Genomic DNA, 18,275 nt, shown 5'->3' with positions numbered 1-18,275 from the left:
TCCAGATCAAAGCCAAACTCTGCTCTGAATGAAGGTTTTTTCCATTTTAGGCAATGAAAGACTGAGTGGTTGAAGATGCCAAGCTCTCATTCTCAGTGCTTTACTTGGCACATTAGAGCAAGTATTCATCAGAGGAACAACACGATAAATATCTGAGTCCTTGACCTGTTCTCTGTTTTATCTTGCTCCTGTCATTTTACCATTATACTATTATTACTTAGTGGTTATTTCCTGTTTACATCTACATTTTTACATATCTATAACTATAGTTTATACTTGCATACATCACATAATTGTACAATTATATCTGTTTAAGCATCAAAGTAGCCTATATATTTATCACTAATTTTTTTACTGGCAGACATCACAGTACTGACATACTTCTAATTCAGTATCTAGTTAAGTTGTTTAAGCATCAAAGTATATATGTATTAGTGCACTTCCTGTCTAAAATACTTGTCCATGTGATGTCCGCATTATTTCTTAATTTTAGCAATACTGTACACATACCTATCACATTATTAGATTTAATATTATTTTAATTGATTTTATTGTATTCATTATATTTTATCTACAATATTTTTCAATGAACAAAATGCTTTCTTCCACAATATGTGATAATCAGTGGTCAAGCAGTGTGCACTGTAGAGTATGTGCAAGTGTCGAAACATTTTTCAAACAAACCTTATTTTGAAGATAATTTAACCCTGTTTCTTTGCTATTTTTCAGTTCACATTGTTATTGCTGGAGCAAATGTTAACCCAAAACATTAAAAAGTGGAAATCCTTCAACGTCTACCTATCTTGTTTTACATTGTCCGTTACAAACAAGAAACTAGCTTTTAAAAGTTAAATGCAAGTGGGTGGCACCTGTCAGTCATTTACCATGCATTCACATGCTCCCTGGGTGCTCGGAATTCCGAGTACAATGTGTTCACGAGCTTCCAGTCTTAATGTAGAAAACAAAAAGGACGCAATAAAAAGGTAAGAAACGTCCGTCAAGTCGTCAAGTCGGGTCGGAAGATTTTCTCCAACTTTCCGAGTTGTTGGTCCGACCTATGGGATCCCTAACGTGAATTTTCCCAGTTGAGCTTTCTTAAAACGATTATTCCGACACTACTTAAATGCATCGTTATTACTGCCTGTTGTTGTCGCGTTCACATATTTGATTGATTGCGCATTTGACCAATGAAAAGTTAATAAGACGGTTGAAGCGAAATTTTGGCTGTCTAACACCTTATTTTGGACCAATTAGATTCTTGGTTTCATAGGCTCCAACCAATCACTACGAAGGGGTGGACTCTCGTTCAAGGAGCGCGAACGGTTAAGGGCTGACTGACGGCTTCGGGTAAATGGCGAATATTGGAGCGTTTTAATGGAAACTTTATGCATACGTTGGACAAATTAAGATGGTGTGTGTTCTCCTGTACCGTTGGTGCTTCTATTTTAAATAACGGCGAGGGTAACGTTAGCCTAACGAATTTGTTATCCCGTAAACTTTTGTTCGGGTAGCCACGGTAGCTAGCTAGCGATAGCATAGGAACATGAAATGTCCTTATGTTGGCAGATGTAAATGGCGTCCCTCTGCTCACACACAATGAGCAACATGTTGGAGTAAATGTGTGAAACCAGTGACAGCGGACCATAACGCATTTAAACAAGGCACACCTGTGTTTATGGATTATCGTTGTGATTACAGATGACGGTATGGCTTTAATGCTGCACAACTTGGTTTTTGTTATCGATGTGGACTATGGAGGTCACAACACAGACGACCAACTGGATGTCAGGAATCATCTCTTGAAACGAGGAATATTGCAAGTCCTGCTGCATTTCAGCTGCAAGTATGGATTAGACAAAGTACGATGGGGCTATAAATTCTTTCAATCCAAGTCTGGTCGTAATGCCAGCCTCATATCAAGGGGATCAGACTTCAAGGAGCTCCGCCACAAAACTTTTGAGGACTTTGAAATCGAGTTTGAAGCCAAGTTTGACGTGAAGGATAAACCATGCCTTTCTCAGCAGAAGCAACAATTCGGTCAATCAGCCTCAGTTCAAAATGCACTCAAAGAAACCCTACTGGACTTCCAATGGGACAGACCAGACATCACCTCTCCAACTAAACTGTCCCTGAGGCCCAGGAAGTCGAGCCGTGCTGGGAAGCCCAGTGTTTCACAGGAGGATGATACTTCAAACAACGGGAAGAATGTGGTGTTTATTGTCTCGGAGTGTCCACGTTCCAGGACACAGCTTGTGGATTACCTTTCATTGGGAAAACATGACCTGAGTACAGATGTGACAGAGCTTATTATATCCAGGGGCCTTCATGACATGCTGGTGCAGAAACGGGTTGTGCTGCACTGGATTGACAGTAGATCACATGTACAGGTGAGTACAAAACAGGTAACACAAATGTGCAACAAAAAGAGCTAGACAAAGATCCCAATATTTATAAATTAGTGTATTGATAAATAAACATTTGGATATAAATAATGTTGCTGTACTGAACTGTATTTCACTTAAGTTGTGTAGACTCAGACTAGACTCTGATCAATGTACTATGGCCTATTAGGTCGATATGGGACAATCACAGATATATTGGTGTTACTGTATACATTTTCCCATATGTGCCAATATAAAAAACTTCTACAGAACATATGATGCTGCAAACAATGCCTGGGGTTTTTCCAGAAATTGTGTTATTATGTAATTCATCCTCCCCCATACTTACACTTAACACACTGTCTGCAGCACATGTAGCAGAATGTCACAGCCATGCAGATGGTGGTGGCAAGGGATATAAAAATGTTATGTTTTTTTGTCCTTTACAAATCATATGTCTGATCTAAAAGTGGGTTTGCGGAGACAAGATCAGCAACACGTTTTAAAACCTACATGGTCGAGGCATTTAACATAACTAATTGAATTTCAGTGTGAAGTTTTAAATGTCCACCAAAGTGCCTTTTTAAAATGCATCACTGATGTACGTAAGTAACTTTGATCTTTTGTCCAACTGCAGGTCCTGAGGAGCGAGGATCACCTCGGCTATGACAAGCTGTCTGAGGTCTTAGCTCAGGCAGGTGGCAGAATGATCCCCGTGGTTGCTCTGCTGAACCTCTGCTGCGCCCAAAAGCCGGACTCAAGCTGCAGGGGAGACGCCTTTGCATTCAGATCCAGCATTGGATACCTGCTGTCGTCAGAAAGGCTCTACCGCCTGGCTTTTCATGTTGTCGGTGGTGTTCTGCGTTGGGAGCAAGGTTGGTAAAATAGGAGTTGATCTCTACAATCAGCTATCTGCATATGTATCCAGAATCTGTAGGCGAGGGACGAGAATTTTGATGTTGTAAGCAATCTGTTTTCCGTTTGTAGTCTGAGTAGTATTGTCAAGTCCAGTTTCAGCAGGCTTTGGTTGTATGCAGGAAAACCGTCTGTGCAGAGAGCAAAATAGGTGAACTGCCTTGGCTGTTACGCAAGCCCAAAATCCATCAGTTATCTTCTGATGACTGTTTAGCATTTTATTCATCTAAAATATTTAATCTCTTATGACCCAGACTTGCCTGAAGTAGTGCAGCTATTAAAACTATTTAAGATATCTGTAGTCTAAATACAGGTCCTAAATAATCACAAGACATTATGCTGTCTAATCTTATTGTCTTTGGATGTTTTTTGCAAATATTTAACAGTCTATATGAAAGACTGATAAAAACGAAGACACATGCAAGAACAAGAGGAGCTTCATAAAAATGTCTTGTGTAAAAAGAAACAAGTCAAGATTATAAAGACAATCTCATCTGAACATTAACAAAATACATGCCAACAGAAATATTTAAAACTGCATTAATGCAGGCAAGAGAAACTGGGCATATTAAACTTAAATTCGGACTGCCTTTGTGAATATGTGTTTTTGTTTCTTCATCCAACCAGGTGATGTGTCACAGAGCTGTGGCATCTCGTTTGAACCAGTGTCTCGCAGACAGAGGCTCCTCCCGGAGTCGGTGGAAGTGTGTCTGAAAGGAGTGCTTCAGGGCTGGAATGCCTCGTCACTGATGCAGACCTCTACAGAGTCATGGGTGCTTCAGTGCTCCAGCAGCAGTGACCAGGAAGCTGCTGCCCTCCAGCATCTCCTGAGGGAACTGTCTGCTCATGGTCTGCACGTGGTGAGTAAACAAGTACAGTTGCCCCAGTGAGACTTCAGAGGATATAAGGAAAAAAGGATTAATTTATATTGGGATACTATTTCATTATCGGTCTACAAAGTTGGATACCTTATTTTGCAACAGCCTGCAATGTATCTTGCATAACACAGTAACAACATAGACCTCTTTCCCACCTAAATTTAGCATGTTGACGTGGGTTTTTCAGACCCAGAAAGACCTGCTTATAGATTATAGATAGATTGTCTCTTTTACCATTGCCAGGGGAGTATACTCCTTTTGGTCTTTTTTCTGCTGCGTTACTGTCTGACGTCACAAACGCGCCCGAAACAGGTGTAGCAAACAGTGAAGATGTTATGGTGGTTAGGTCTTAGTTGTATCTATTACTCAGTCAGTCTGTTTATTAAACTCGGTGCGACAAATTTGGAATGATTCGAGTGCCGACGGAGACGGGTGGAATTTGTCACTGAGATGACAAGGAGTTGCAGAAGTTACCGACGGAGCATGGCATCGCGTTGGAAGGAGTAGGAGATTAGCGTATTCACACAGGTTTGGTGTTCCCATCAGTGCTGATCGGAGCCGAGGCGATAATTAACCGGATCTACTGCAGTCATTTGACCTGGGTCTAAATGCCGATTGTAGCCTTTCCCATTAAGCAAAAAAGGCGGATGTTAGCGGGTGTTTTTTTGACCAGTGGGAAAGCGGCTATTGTCAGCATTCAATCATAGGCAGAGCAGTCGGACACACTGAGCCAGACGGCTGCCTGCTGTACAACACTAGAGCTACAGACTGAACTAGAATAAACATTAGCTTACCGAATAAACTCTCCCTCTTATCTCACTACTTGTTCTCCAACTTAGCTTGATCAACGAGGTACGGCAGGGTGGGAAATTAGCAAATTCACCAACCAAATGCTGTTAAAATGATGAAGTGGCATGTAAATTTCAGACACGACAAGACTACTTGAAGAACATTGAAATGCAGAGGTTATTTAGAACAATATCCAGCCATTGGATAACTGCATCATTTGCAAATCTACCCATTTATTTGTGTGCATTTACTGATTCACTTGTCCTGCTTTCCCCTCATCTGTCTTCCTACTGCAGCTCTCTGAGGTGAATGACAGCGGCCTGGTGTGCTCGGCGGTCCTCTCCCCCTTGTCACACTCTACAGCCCTACTCACCATTATCCAGTCTGGAGTAACTCAGCACGATCAGTTCCCCAGTGCTGAAAACTTTGCCCCCGCCACGACTGAAACCTCAGCTGAACTGCCAGAAGTTGTGAGCAGTGTTCTGGGAGTGGTGTATGACATCATGGAGGAGGATGGTGACGGTGTCGATGGTGAGGATAGAATAGTAATATTCAATTTTATAACATGAAATGCATATCTCTGGAAAAAAACACACATATTTATGTCACCAAGATTCAAGTATTATGTCAAATAAAGGTTTTTGTTTGACGTGTAGCTGTTAGACGTACCCAGTGAGCGCCAACCGGGATTTCAACATTGAAATTTGGTTGAAATTTGGGTCTAAATTAATTTCAACCAGTTATGACATCAACGTGTCAGAAAACATAGTTTTATTTTAAAGTTCTTTATTTTAGCGTTGAAAGGGTGACAAAAGTGATTGTAGCTGCATTTCTCCAAAATGATTGTCCAGTGGTGGGTTAAATCCCGTCTACACATAGAAATAATTCCAAAGCATTTCATTTTTTATACAAAAATCAAAAACAGGGCGTTTCATGGGCTGTGTGATGTTAACAAGAAGGTTCAGAGAGAGTTTTAAACAAACCACAGGAGAAGAAAATAGACGGCAGGTACTTCAGCTGTGCAGCTCTGATTATGAGGGCAGAACGACCCCTGGATGCTGAGGTAGGCAATTAATACCTGACAGAACGACGTGACTCAGGAAACCTCTGTGGCCGATGGTGATGGGCTTGAATGCAGCTCTCGTGAGGTCGAATACAACTCCCGCCATATATGCAAAATAAAATGTCGTCTGACTGTGATGCACTGCTCACTTATATAATCATTTTAGCTGCTATGCGACTTGAAAACAACCGTTTGAAGCTGCTGTGTGTAACTTTATATTTCTGTTGATTTTGGCGCCCCCTGTGGACAAAGCCTTACCTCTTATCTCTTTGCTGATTTTGTCCTGTACATGCTGAAGTGGTGGTTTTTAACAAATCTCATGCTGCTTTTTTTTAACAGTTATATGTGTCTCTCACTCTAAATTTTTGCCCTGGAAAATGTAAACAAAGGCAGAGTGCAGTTATCCGCTACATCTGACACCTACGCCCCACCAGCAGTTTCAGGCATTAAAAATAATTATATACAAATAATCTTAACTTAATGGAATAACTTAATGAAATAATCTTTTACATTTAATCTTAACACTAATGGTCTGGTTTTCTTTTGTAGGTCATATAGAGTAATCAGAATTAATTTCTGTTTCATAAACAGTAAAAAACTTTATTATGTGTGCAAAAGTGCGATGAATTTTGTGACAGAAGCAGGTGAAATCGAAACAAACGTTTAATTAACGTCTTCAAATATTCAGTGAAAAGACTTTGAACAAGTTTCAAACATCTTTTCAACAGAAAAATGCTCGCTGGATACACTATTCACTGGCAACATTAAATTAAATTGTGTAATGCAATCACTTTGCTTGCTTTTTAGGCAGGTTATGATTCATATCTATGTGTGTGTCTCATTGTAATTGTGAATGTAAGAGGCATTAAAAGTCTTAAAACTTTTATATGGCTGGCTTAGTGTCTGTTTTTTTTTTTTAAAGACAAGTCAAAGGATCTTCCGGTTCCTGAATGGGCCCAGCAAGAAGTCAACCATCGCCCTCTGACAACGGGCGTCTTGGAGAATTGGTTCCCTCAGTGCGACCAGGCAGGAGTGACTTCCCATTTAATGGAGTCAATGAGGTAAGGAGATTATGATTTCCAATGTTTGATACAGTGCTTTTGAAGCAGGAATTGTAAATATTTAAGCTGTACAAAAATATCAACGAAATTTGGTGCTGATGTTTTACTTACTTTCTTGATCAGGTTGCTGCATGCTGTGCCAGAGCAGAGAGAAGAGGAGGAGTCGTCTGTCCTACAGCAGGAGCTTGTCAGTGGTCTGGCTGAGTTGTACCAAACATCCAGGGGCACAGACAACAAGAGGGGCAAGAAACGTGAGAGACCTCATTTAAATTTGTATACATATCTTTTCTTTGAGCGTGAGATGGAAGAGAAATCTATCGATTCTGGCTCCCTTTTGTCAGGACTGTATCCTGCAGGGAAGCTGTATAAAATATTTCTGTATCATTTCCCTCCTTTGATCTGCAGGTGGCACCCAGCGCACACCGGTGAAACAGAAGATGAAGACCATGAGCCGCTCGCTGCAGATGCTGAATGTTGCCCGTCTGAATGTAAAAGCACAGAAGAACCAGGCAGACGCTGAGCAGCCGGGACCCGAGGGGAGGGGGTCAGACAGACAAGGAAAGAAGCGGTCAAGTGACAGGAACAAATGTGAAGGAGCGAAAACCATCAGTGAGTTTGCAATCTGTCTCTGCAAGAAAGCAAACTGCTTTTGATTTCGTAGCAAATCAAGTAATGTGTCAACTCTCTTTGCACAGGTTTCACTAGTGAGGCAGAGCTGCTGTCCCATCTGAAGTCCAGTTATGAGAAGGCTGTGGTAGAGAGAGACTTGTCCCTCCTCACTGGTGTCAAGCAGCTCCTGTCTGCTGTGAAAACCTTCCTGGTGGCAGAATCAGACCTGCAGGTGAGCACACGATGGCTTTAAATGTGTTTCAAGATTCTGACACCTGCTTTCATCTTTACAGCATCCTAGTTATTTGATGGTGGATGTATTGATATGTGTTGTGCATAATTCAACATTATCACACACTGTGATTTCAGATGCTAATTAGTACACTTTGATAAAATGCCAGATTGGTTTGTTTTTTAAGATTAACATGCCCACTGTTGGGAAAAACATTCACAATGTTTTTATATGATGCAGAAGTCTTTATCGGGGTTAAAGAATCATTCAGTGCATCACATAAAGTACACAAAACTCCAACTGGACCGTGTGATTTGCTCATGTCAAATTCTCTTTGCAGGTAAAAACATCCCAGTTTGTCCAGCAGCATCTCCTCAAGACCGGCAAATCAATCAGGCAGCAATATGGCACTGCTGCTGATGTTGATAGCAAAGTCAGAGAGTGAGTGCTTTTCATCCTTTGTATGTTATGTTATCGCTGAACATGTGTGCCCCAGCCTCTTATTGAATAACAGCTACTAAAGTCATGCTATTATAAAGTAAACTCAGTTATGTTTAAGAGTTAGTAACACAGGTTGTTGTCTCTAGCTGCCAGCTTCAGGCGTTGCTGAGGCTGGAGTTGTGCAGACTTTTCTCCCCGGAGCAGTCTGACTCACTGGATGCTGATCAGATGGCAGAGGAGGTGAGATGTTCGCCATTGAGTGTTCAATGTAGGTTTTTTGCTAAGGGCAGAAGAGTCGCTGTAGCTACATAGATTGGAATTTTCTGTAAAAGTTAGAATGGTCGTTACTTTTGCTTCCTATACTGATAAAAAATAGGCACTTTTGCTGGTTGCTGTTGATGCTCTTCTTACAGTAAACGTCGTGAATGGAACTAGGCCATATTTAATTAGCTGCCCACATTAATAAACTCAAAATAATAAGATAACTAATTGTGGTTAATTATTCCAACGTTCAATATATTTTTTTAATTACTTTTTTGGCCTCAAGTGTATTTCTAGAACTCCAAAAAACAACAAGTAAACTCTAACCTCTTCTGTTCCTCAGGTGGCTGAAATGCTCAGGATAATCTCTCTGACCAAAGACCCCGTTTGCATGACAAGATTCCTACAAGATGAGGTCCTGCCAGGGTGAGTTTATGGGCCTTTTGTATTCCCCCAGAAGTATGTAATTATAATAAAAGCGTTGTAGAGTTGCTAGATATTTACATAATTGACTTTTTCCTATACTTGTAACTTTTTCCGCTAACAGTACATGCTTTTGCTTCTTGATTTAAACAGATTTTAAATGAGCTAAATATTCACCTTTAGTTGTTCAAATCTAACCATAGTCCTCTTCTGTTGTGGCAGGTTCCTGACCGCCGTGCCCAGAGTGCTCGCAGACATCTACCACAGTCTGGGCACACAGCTCCCTGAGGCCTTGGTGGCTGTTCTGCCTGCTGACTTCTTCAGCGACGAGTCAGTAGCCAAAGACAGCGTTTCTCCTTCAGCCTCCTCGCCTCCCCTCTCCGTACACAGTCTGGCTTCAGACGGCGGAGGTCGCCTGCAGGAACTGCGAAATCGCTCAGCCAGCAAGAGGAGGTGAGTGGAGGCTGTTTGTTTATGGGAAAAGAGCACTAGTTCTGTGCTTGGAATAATTAAATTATCTTTCTACTACAAAACATTTAAGGGAAGACGATGATGTTGCTCTTTGAATGTCTTTTTGTGATGGAAGCTGAGTCATTACATTTTTTCACGTCCCTCTTTTCTGGCTCTTTTTAGGAGCGGGATGCTGACCCGTCATCGCAGTATGACTGAATCGTCACAGAGTCTTCGCCAAATAGAGATATTCAAGAAGACCACAAGAGCTGTAAGATGAACATAGAAAATTAATCACTGCTGATATCTACTGTATTGTTCTGAATATAAGAGGGTTGTTTTTCCTTGAAATACATCTGAAAAAGTGAGATCGTCTTATATTCGGGGTCTAGACTTTTAAAGGCCAATATTGATCTCAACAGTAGACGGCGCCACTTATCTGTGAACCCCTCATGACTGAGGCCAGCCGTCACTCACAACTACAGTGCCAAGGGGATGAAAGATACGGTGATTGTCCGGTACAAATGGCTCAAAAGTCGGCCAAGTTAACCAACAACTGAGGCGGAGTTATGATGCTAATATTAGATAATGGTTATCACTACAATAGAGTCATTAAACAACTGTCAAGCAGCCAAAAAATACAGTGTCACAGAGTGAAACGAACAAAGATGGCGAGTCTTAAAAACACTAACAATCCTAGCTAACAGTGACAATCGTACTGTGGTGCTTAAAGCTGTCGCTTCCAAGAGACTGAAAGGAGAGTGTGTGAGCGTGTCACTGAAAAACAGAACAAAGGTCTGCCTGTAACCAGAGCTGTCATCCAGCTGTTTCAAGACTGCTCTATAAAAAGACCTCACTTTGACAGTTAATGATTTATTGAAACATTGAAAGGCGTTTTATTTAATGTGATAATTTACTCTTAAAGATATTGAAAACGCGACTTTATTTAAAAGGTAAAATATTTTTGTTTTTCTTTACAAAAACAAATTTGGTCTTCAGAAAATATTTTCGAAAAATTAGTCCTGAAAAGGGGGGTCGTCTTATAATCAAGGTTGTCTTTTATTCTGACCAATACGGTATATCGTGTTATTATGCAAATGTGATCATATGCTGTTTTTCAATATGCTAAAATGGTTTGGTTTTTAAAGATATAATATTGAAGATCTCAGTTTCGTTCTCTTTGGCAGCACCTATGGTGATAAACGGTTGTTGTGTTAGCACTCTAACTAGATATCCAGACAGTGTTACATGTGTGACGTCCACGGTTGGCTCCGGTTATAACTCTTCTTCTAATTCTTGTCGAGTTTGTTTCTTTTTCTTTGGATTTTCACTTCTTGTTGAAGTTGTATCTGTAGTCATCCATCTTTTCTTTGTTTGTTCAGCCATAGTAGATTACTGTTTACTCGCAACACCTGCAGAGAGCGGAAAAGCAGCCGCTTAGCTCCGCCTACCCTCTCTGGCAGACCAACCACTGCTAGCTGATGGAGAACGCGTCACTAACTGGGCGCCGCTTGTGATTTTTCTACGAAAGTCACCCCCGACGCCCAGTCTGTAATACTGCAAATGCAAAGGCTTTCATCAGTGGGCCACAGGCTCAACCACCATTGTGTTACCTCATTCAGCGATAGATAGAGACTTAACAGACATTTATTTACATGAAAATCTTCGAGATTATTACTTTAACCTTCCTTGAACTGTCCAAAGGCATATGACATTATAAACTTGCTCCTTGCTTGTGAGATTAAGGCTCTTGGACATACTGTGTTACCCTATTATTTTAGCTGTGTTTTCCACATTACTTTACCTACTATTTTGTGTCTTCATTAGTCAAAATCAAAGACCTGTGTTGCTTTGGAGAAACCTGTCGCAGAACCACAACCTCAGAAACAAGAAACACAAGGTATGTTCTGTTTTCCCATCTAACCCTCCACCTCAACTTACCTTAATTAACTAAAACGTATATCTTTTGGTCATAAAAGCGAATCCTCTGTTGGTTTCAGTTGTGGCTGTAAAAAGTGTGCAGTTTGCTTCTTAATGAATCAAAGCAACTGTGGACTGCTTGAATTACTGTGGTTCAAATTGTGTCAAAAACCTCCCCAAACCACTTGTGCAAAATGTTCCACTCCTCTGCTTTCCATTAGTTTGTCCATTGTGTTGTAATTATTTTTCATAGTTCTGGCAAAACGTGGCTTCTCCTTCTGGTGGACCTTTGAGGCATTCATACTGACTGAAATAAAGCTGAAATAAATTGTGTTTTTTCAGAAGCACTCTTTAAACTCTTTGCAACCTCCTTTCAAGCTGGCAGGGGGAGTGTTTCCCTTTTAACACCATGAAATTAGATTGGAAGCTGAGGACAAGTTTAGTACCAAGTGTCAACATGCTGATATGAGAGTCCTGAATACAGACTATGTTCTGCTTGTTCACAGAGGTGACAAAGGTCAGAAGAAACCTGTTCAACCAAGAGGTCGTTTCCCCGTCAAAGAAAGCCAAGCTGCCGAGGAGCCAGTCTGTGTCGGCTGTGGAAGGACTTAAACGCAAACGATCTAATGAATCTGAAGGTAAACTGATTCATCATGACAAATTGACCTGCCTTAGGACTATGAATAAACTTTAGCTATTGTGCTAACTCCGGCATATATACTTTGAAGCATATTGCTGATAGGTTGATAAATGTGCACTGGCCTAATTCAATAAATAAATAAATTACATTAAATTACCTAAAAAAAAGAAGAAGAAAAGCTGCCTTTTGATCTTGAAAAAATAAGACAAACTTTTACTTAAAGAGGGGGTATTATGCTGTTTCACATTTTACAATGTTGGATGTCCAGACTAAATGTGGGTGAAGTTTCTAATCTGTCTGGAAAAGTATGTCGGAGTAATTCCCAGGCTTCTTAGCTCAGTCTGCAGGCTGCTGTGAACGCCAGGTTTCACACAGTTTCTTCTACACGCTGCACTTTGTGACGTCACCAAGTGCAGCCTCAGCAGGCTTCGGAGAGCGGGCCAATCAGAAGAAAGTGGGCTTGTAGGGGCGGGTTTTCTTAAAGGGACAGAGCTGACTGAGTCATTTGAGGCAGAGGCCGTATGAGGGCCTGCACAGAGCACCAGTGTGAGAAACATGAAGAGCCTTTTTTAACTGTAAATTATGCTAAGCTACTCCACAGGTATCTCATAGCCTCACATGTGAAGCTTGAAGTTAGCATAAACTCCCCCTTTAAGTATGCTAACTTAAAATTCAGAGATCCTCCACAGGCCGACAGAAGAAAGTTAAGTTTTTGTGTATTTTTAAATGTTTTTTGTTTGTCCGGCAGCCTTAATCTGAAAGAAAATTCTTCCTTTTCAGAGAGACACAAACTTCTAACAAAGACAGTGTGTGAAACACCCCATCACAAGCAAGTGTCCAGTCGCCTCTTGTACCGACAGAGAATGGGAAGGTATGTTTTATGTATCTAAAGTTTGCTTTATTGTGATGCATTCTGGTGGTTCTTCTTCTGTTCCTTTTTAATTTTATTTATGGTACGACTCAAAATGTTCTGAAAAAAATGTTAACAATTGTGTTTTTGACTTCTTTTAAAGGAGATCTGTTCCTACTGAGGAGTGCATTGTGGAAGAGTCACCAGTGAAGCCTGCAGAAGGTATTTGACTGATACGTTTTTTTTTCCAGACAAAAATATTAACATTAATGCAAGAATTATAATCTGTTGTTTTTATGTTTATATACACACAACAAAAAATCTATTTAAATGAAGAGTCCAGTATAAACACTGCAGCAGCCTTGTAGGTTAATACTGTAAAACTAATTGTTTTTATTTAAAAGAATTGAAGAAAACACAAATTAAATCTGATTAACTTAAATATAAAATGACTCATTAATTATAAAATGTATCTTGTGTTATTCACTCGCCTGTAAAACACATTGTTTTATATTTTTAATGCTTTTCAATCCTTTTGGATTAAAGATTGACATGTATGTATTGATATTTGAAATCACTTTATTGGACTACGCAGGGAATTTTGACACAATCAAGCACTGCACCTGACCGTTGTTTTTCTTTGTCTGTGAATCAGACCTCAGGAGGAGCCCGAGGATTAAGAAGTTTGCCAGAAGACACTCAAACACCTTCTACTCAAGCTCTCAGGCTCGCTCCCGCAACCTGGACCGCGCTCTCTCTGCATCCCAGCTGGCTCTCAGCGATAGCAAAATCGGTGGGCTTAATGTTAAAAACATCCGATCTCCCATGCGTCTTCTTTTTGGCGCTGCTGAATCCCCCAATCGTCCTTCTGACCCGCCACGTGCAACCAGGTCCACCAGGTCACGGCTGTTCACAGACTCTAGTGTGTTCGAGGTGAGTTCTGCTTTTATTCATAGTTTAACCTCTGACAATTTGTTCTTGCAGCAGCAGATTCATAACAATTGCTCGAATGGGAATAAGGATTAATGAGTGCACTGATGTTTTTATTTTACCGCTAAATTCTTCATACATATATTTTTAAACTCTCATCATAGTTGTCCTACATGTACGAACAGAGTGGAGCACTTGGCAGCTAAAGACATTAACACACAGAGGTAAAAGAGACTGAAAAATGCTTGATAAAATTACTGACATTATTACATTGTTTGTTTTAGAGTCCAAATAAAACACCAACGAAGTCACCTGGCAAACGTGGGAGGGCCGGCCATGGGACTCCCAGGACACCAGAGACCCCTCGTACCACAGGGACCCTGAAAACCCCGCCTACATCCAGGATGTGTGTTTCCTCTGTTGCAGAGAGCCCTGTTGCAGGCAGCTCTCGTGACCTTGGTATGTCTCTGAGAGGCAGCCCCTTCAGATCTCCAGCCAGAAGGACTCTTGTGATAGAGACACCTACTAAGGAAAGCCCTGTGAGGAGCCCACTGAAGGGAATTCTCAGAACTCCAGTCAAGGCCTTGGTCGACTCTGGATTACATACGGTCACTAGCCCGATTTCCAGGACTCCCAAGAAGAGCGTCACATGGTCTCCATCTCCTCGGAAATGTAGATTGGCAGAGAACAGTAGTCTTTTCAAGGTGCCTGAGTCTCCTCGTTTTGCATCCCGCACCTCTCCCAGACTGATGAACACACACAGTCCTGTCAGGATCACAAACACTAAACGAGACATTTTCAAGACCCCAGAAAAGACTTGTCAAGTAAGCCTGGTGAGGCTTTCTGAAAATGCAGATGTTTTATCAAAGGAGAACAATCCGAGGTCCTCTGAAAAACTCAATATGAAAACACCTGAGAAACGGGACACTGTTTGTCTACTGGAAATGCCTCCTCCACAATCCACACCCCCTCTAAACCACTACCTCTCACCTAAACCCAACACTAAAGCTCAATCAAAAACCCCTAGTCCCACTCACCAAATGATGACGCGCTCTGGACGAACTCCAGTCAAAAGTTCAAATGTTGCATCTCCATGTAAACCAGAATTTACACCACCAGGAGTTACAGCTGTTTCAGAAAGTCCAGATGCTTCAGTAAAGTCTCCAGCAAAGTCCCTGAGAGGAACAAGGTCTGGTCAAGGTGCTAGAACCACCAGACATAACTTAAGATCAAATTCTGGTGACAATATTCCCATCAAACTGAACACAAAGATTTCAGAGATCTGTGACCCTGTGGAAAAGAACCTGCAGTCACATTCAGAAGAAGAGGTACCTGTTGAACCTTCCCAAACCTCTGACATTGACTCGAGCTCCCATTCAGATTCTCAGCAACTTGACACCTCACGTTTTAACTCTGCATCCACAGACGATGATAGTATGGACATTGTAGATGCATCAGTTGTAAAGACCCAGTTTAGCGGAGGACTCAAGATGAACATTAGCTTTTCACGCAAGCCTTCAAAGTCCGGTGAAGACTTTCTGGCGAATGTACTTTCTCCTAAACCGCGCTTGCCTCCTCAGGGCACACCCAGCCGGAGCTACGGCTTCCGACAGACTCCGGACCGCCAACAGAGGGAGGCTGCTGCTCGCTTGGGGTACGGAAATGAATCCCCTCGATTTTCAACCCCAAGAGGCCCAGCAAGAACTAGTCGGCAAAAGTGCGCAGGCACCCCGAACCCTTTGACTTACCAAGTAGAAATGGAGATGCAAACATCAGGACTTCCCAAACTCAAATTCAAACGCACTGATTCCATGAATGCGGGTGATCTGGCCTCAGATGGAGGTCCTCGACCTGGAGCTCAGAGTCCTTTGGTTGTTGTGAAACCTTCTCAGCTGGAAAGCCCCATGGCTTTGTTCTCCAAGCACAGAGATCCTGGATGTGTATCACCTTCTATCTGCACTCATGTTACCCCGGCTAAAAGCACGCCTGGAAAGGGTGGAAGCGTCCAAACTTACATCTGCCAATCCTACACCCCCACGCGCCATCCTGCAGGAACAGTGTCCCCAATTCCAACTACAGATATCATCCCCTTGACACCTTCACCTCAGGCTGTAGGGAAGGTGACCCCGGACAACCTCAACAGCTGGCCTCGCAGGAAGAGAGCTCAGATTGGAGTGTTTGGAGGTAAGGATCGTTGCCTGAAAGGGGAGCCTCTGCTGGTGGAGTTGCTGGAGGAAGCTGAGCTGGGAGTGAGCAGACTGCAGGACATTGAGGACACGGATGAGCCCTCAAACAACAAAGCTGATACATTAGCTTTGACTTCCAAACAGTCGCCCTCAGTTGCAGCGGATGTGTCTCCTCTTTCTCCACTGGAGGACTTGTACTGGATAGAGAAGCTGGCTCAGCAGGGTGACTGTGCTGATCCTCAGAGAGCAGAAGAAGAAATGATCTGGGCAGCTGAAAATGAAGATGCCAAGTCAGGTAAGCTATGGTTGACTTATCTTGTTACAATACGTTTGTCCCGAGCTCTGAGGCTACAGCTAAGATAATTTCATTGTTGCTTTAGAATTGCTTCTTTATTCTGAAGTATATTAAGTGTGCAATGACATAAGAGGAAAGCAGATGTAAAGCTATGATCAATAAATATATGGTCAAATTTAAAAGAATCTAACAATGTGGCTTGTGAAATATTTCACTACTTTTTAAGACCCAAATATCCCCCGTTTAAAAATAGAAAAGGTATTTTGTTATAAAAATGTCAATGATTATCATTTTTGAGATATCGCACGATAAATAAAATAACATTAAATCACGGAATAAATTGTTTATCTTTGCGGTTTTCTACTTTTCGACAGTGGCAACCCCTCCCAGCTCAAAGGTGAGGAAGCCGGTGACAGCTAGCGGGATTTTGGCCCTCACTCACTCTCCGTTGTTGTTCAAAGGCAAAGCAGGCTCTGCTTCCAAGAGAACGCCAAATTTTAAAGGTAAGATGTGGAGCTTGGGTTTTACAGTTATGTTTTGATTCTTGCCAGTTATTAAAGGCACTGTCTACTATCCACATGTTAAAGAGCAGCTCCAGTCACGTTTTAAGACATATAAAATGCTCTGCCTGAAATAATAAATTGTGTCTGTATGTTTAATTACCTTGTAAAAATCCTCCCAAGGCATGTCCTTCTCCCTCAATAAAAATCAGAATCTGCGTAGGCCCCGCCCATTATGCAAATTTCTAACCGCCCCCTCCGCCGCGAAAACAAAACACGTCTCTGCCATCGTTTAGTGGCAACTTGTTGAAACTTATCTAGCTTAAAATGTTGTATTTAGTCGTAGTAACGTTAACGTTAGTCAGTAGTGAGTTTGCAAAAATTACATTGACGGTTACAGCTGGCTCACACATTGCCGAAGTGGTTGCCATCGATTGCACATATTGATATGCAGTCACCGTCCATTAACGGGATTGGCTCCTTAGGTTTGTAACGTCTCAAACCTGCCAATGTGAACACGTGTTGTTCAGCCTGTCCTTGGTACACTGCAGTTTAAAAGCAGACAGGCCCAGCCATGGAGGTGACTGCTCATGTTGTCCCTGATATCTTTAGTAGCACATGAAAATCACCACATGGAGATGTTTGATTTACACTGGAGGGGGTCTTTAACAAAACAGACCTTCACATCTTCACGGTATAAATGCAGAATATGAACCTTCTAAGTTGATATTATCATCTTTTTGTAAATTATCAGACAAAACTGTATTAATGGTTTGTGATAGCTCAGAGTGATCGCTTGTGTTTGTGATGCCAGAAAAATAAAGATATCATTGTTTTCCTAGTACAGCTCTGTAATGAAACTGCATTCTTTCATTCCTAAAAGCCAAAACTAAACAACCTGTTAAACACAATGAAGTTCGCGTTCCCTTTAACCAACAGTCTACGTTCTTTCTTTCACTTTGTAGATGAAGCTGCATCAGGGAGGAGGGTGGAGGTTGACGGTGTGGAGCTCTCTCCCTTCAGCCAGCCGATCAGACGCTCAAACACAGGGAAGACCTACAGCAGGAAGAGACTGCTCCCCTGAACCACACAGAAAGCACATGCACTGTCCGTTCAGTGTGTTACTGTGAAGTTAGTTTGTCTGGCCTTCTTTTGATGGCACATTTGAAACATGTCTTTCAAACACCACTTGAAAGTCTTTGTAGATGAACAGTGCCTCATCAGTCTTCTCCACCAACCCTCTGACCCAAACGTGTTCTGTTCAAACCTGTGACTTATGCTTTAGTCCGGACATTTTAGATTAAAGTATTGCACTGTGTTGACATGCTGTGCAGTTCTGCCAGAGTTTAAAATGAGTGTTCCTCTGAAGGATTTTATCATTTTAAGCGTGTCATGTTTTGTGCAGAGGTGTTTTGGAGGCTCGAGAAATGGTGAAAATATGTAATTGTTTT

General features: G+C 41.6%; 1 protein-coding gene across 1 annotated transcript; it reads left to right on the top strand.

Moving 5' to 3' along the window:
• Positions 1-1,706: 1,706 nt before the first annotated feature.
• Positions 1,707-17,958, top strand: ticrr (TopBP1-interacting, checkpoint, and replication regulator). Its single transcript, XM_069686952.1, has 21 exons — positions 1,707-2,387; positions 3,019-3,256; positions 3,924-4,156; positions 5,260-5,494; positions 6,949-7,087; positions 7,211-7,338; positions 7,493-7,696; positions 7,783-7,928; positions 8,269-8,369; positions 8,516-8,609; positions 8,974-9,056; positions 9,276-9,506; positions 9,687-9,774; positions 11,331-11,403; positions 11,930-12,061; positions 12,844-12,934; positions 13,077-13,135; positions 13,569-13,846; positions 14,128-16,324; positions 16,699-16,827; positions 17,790-17,958. Exons 1-21 carry the CDS (start codon positions 1,707-1,709, stop codon positions 17,906-17,908), a joined length of 5,679 nt encoding a protein of 1,892 aa, XP_069543053.1. The 3' UTR covers positions 17,909-17,958.
• The last annotated feature ends 317 nt before the right edge of the window (positions 17,959-18,275 follow it).

Source organism: Semicossyphus pulcher, unplaced genomic scaffold (genome assembly GCF_022749685.1).
Source record: "Semicossyphus pulcher isolate SPU_LCO1_2020_fin unplaced genomic scaffold, fSemPul1.0.p SCAF_8, whole genome shotgun sequence".
NCBI classification, from domain to species: Eukaryota; Metazoa; Chordata; class Actinopteri; order Labriformes; family Labridae; genus Semicossyphus; species Semicossyphus pulcher.
This window is presented reverse-complemented; position numbering and strand designations above follow the sequence as displayed.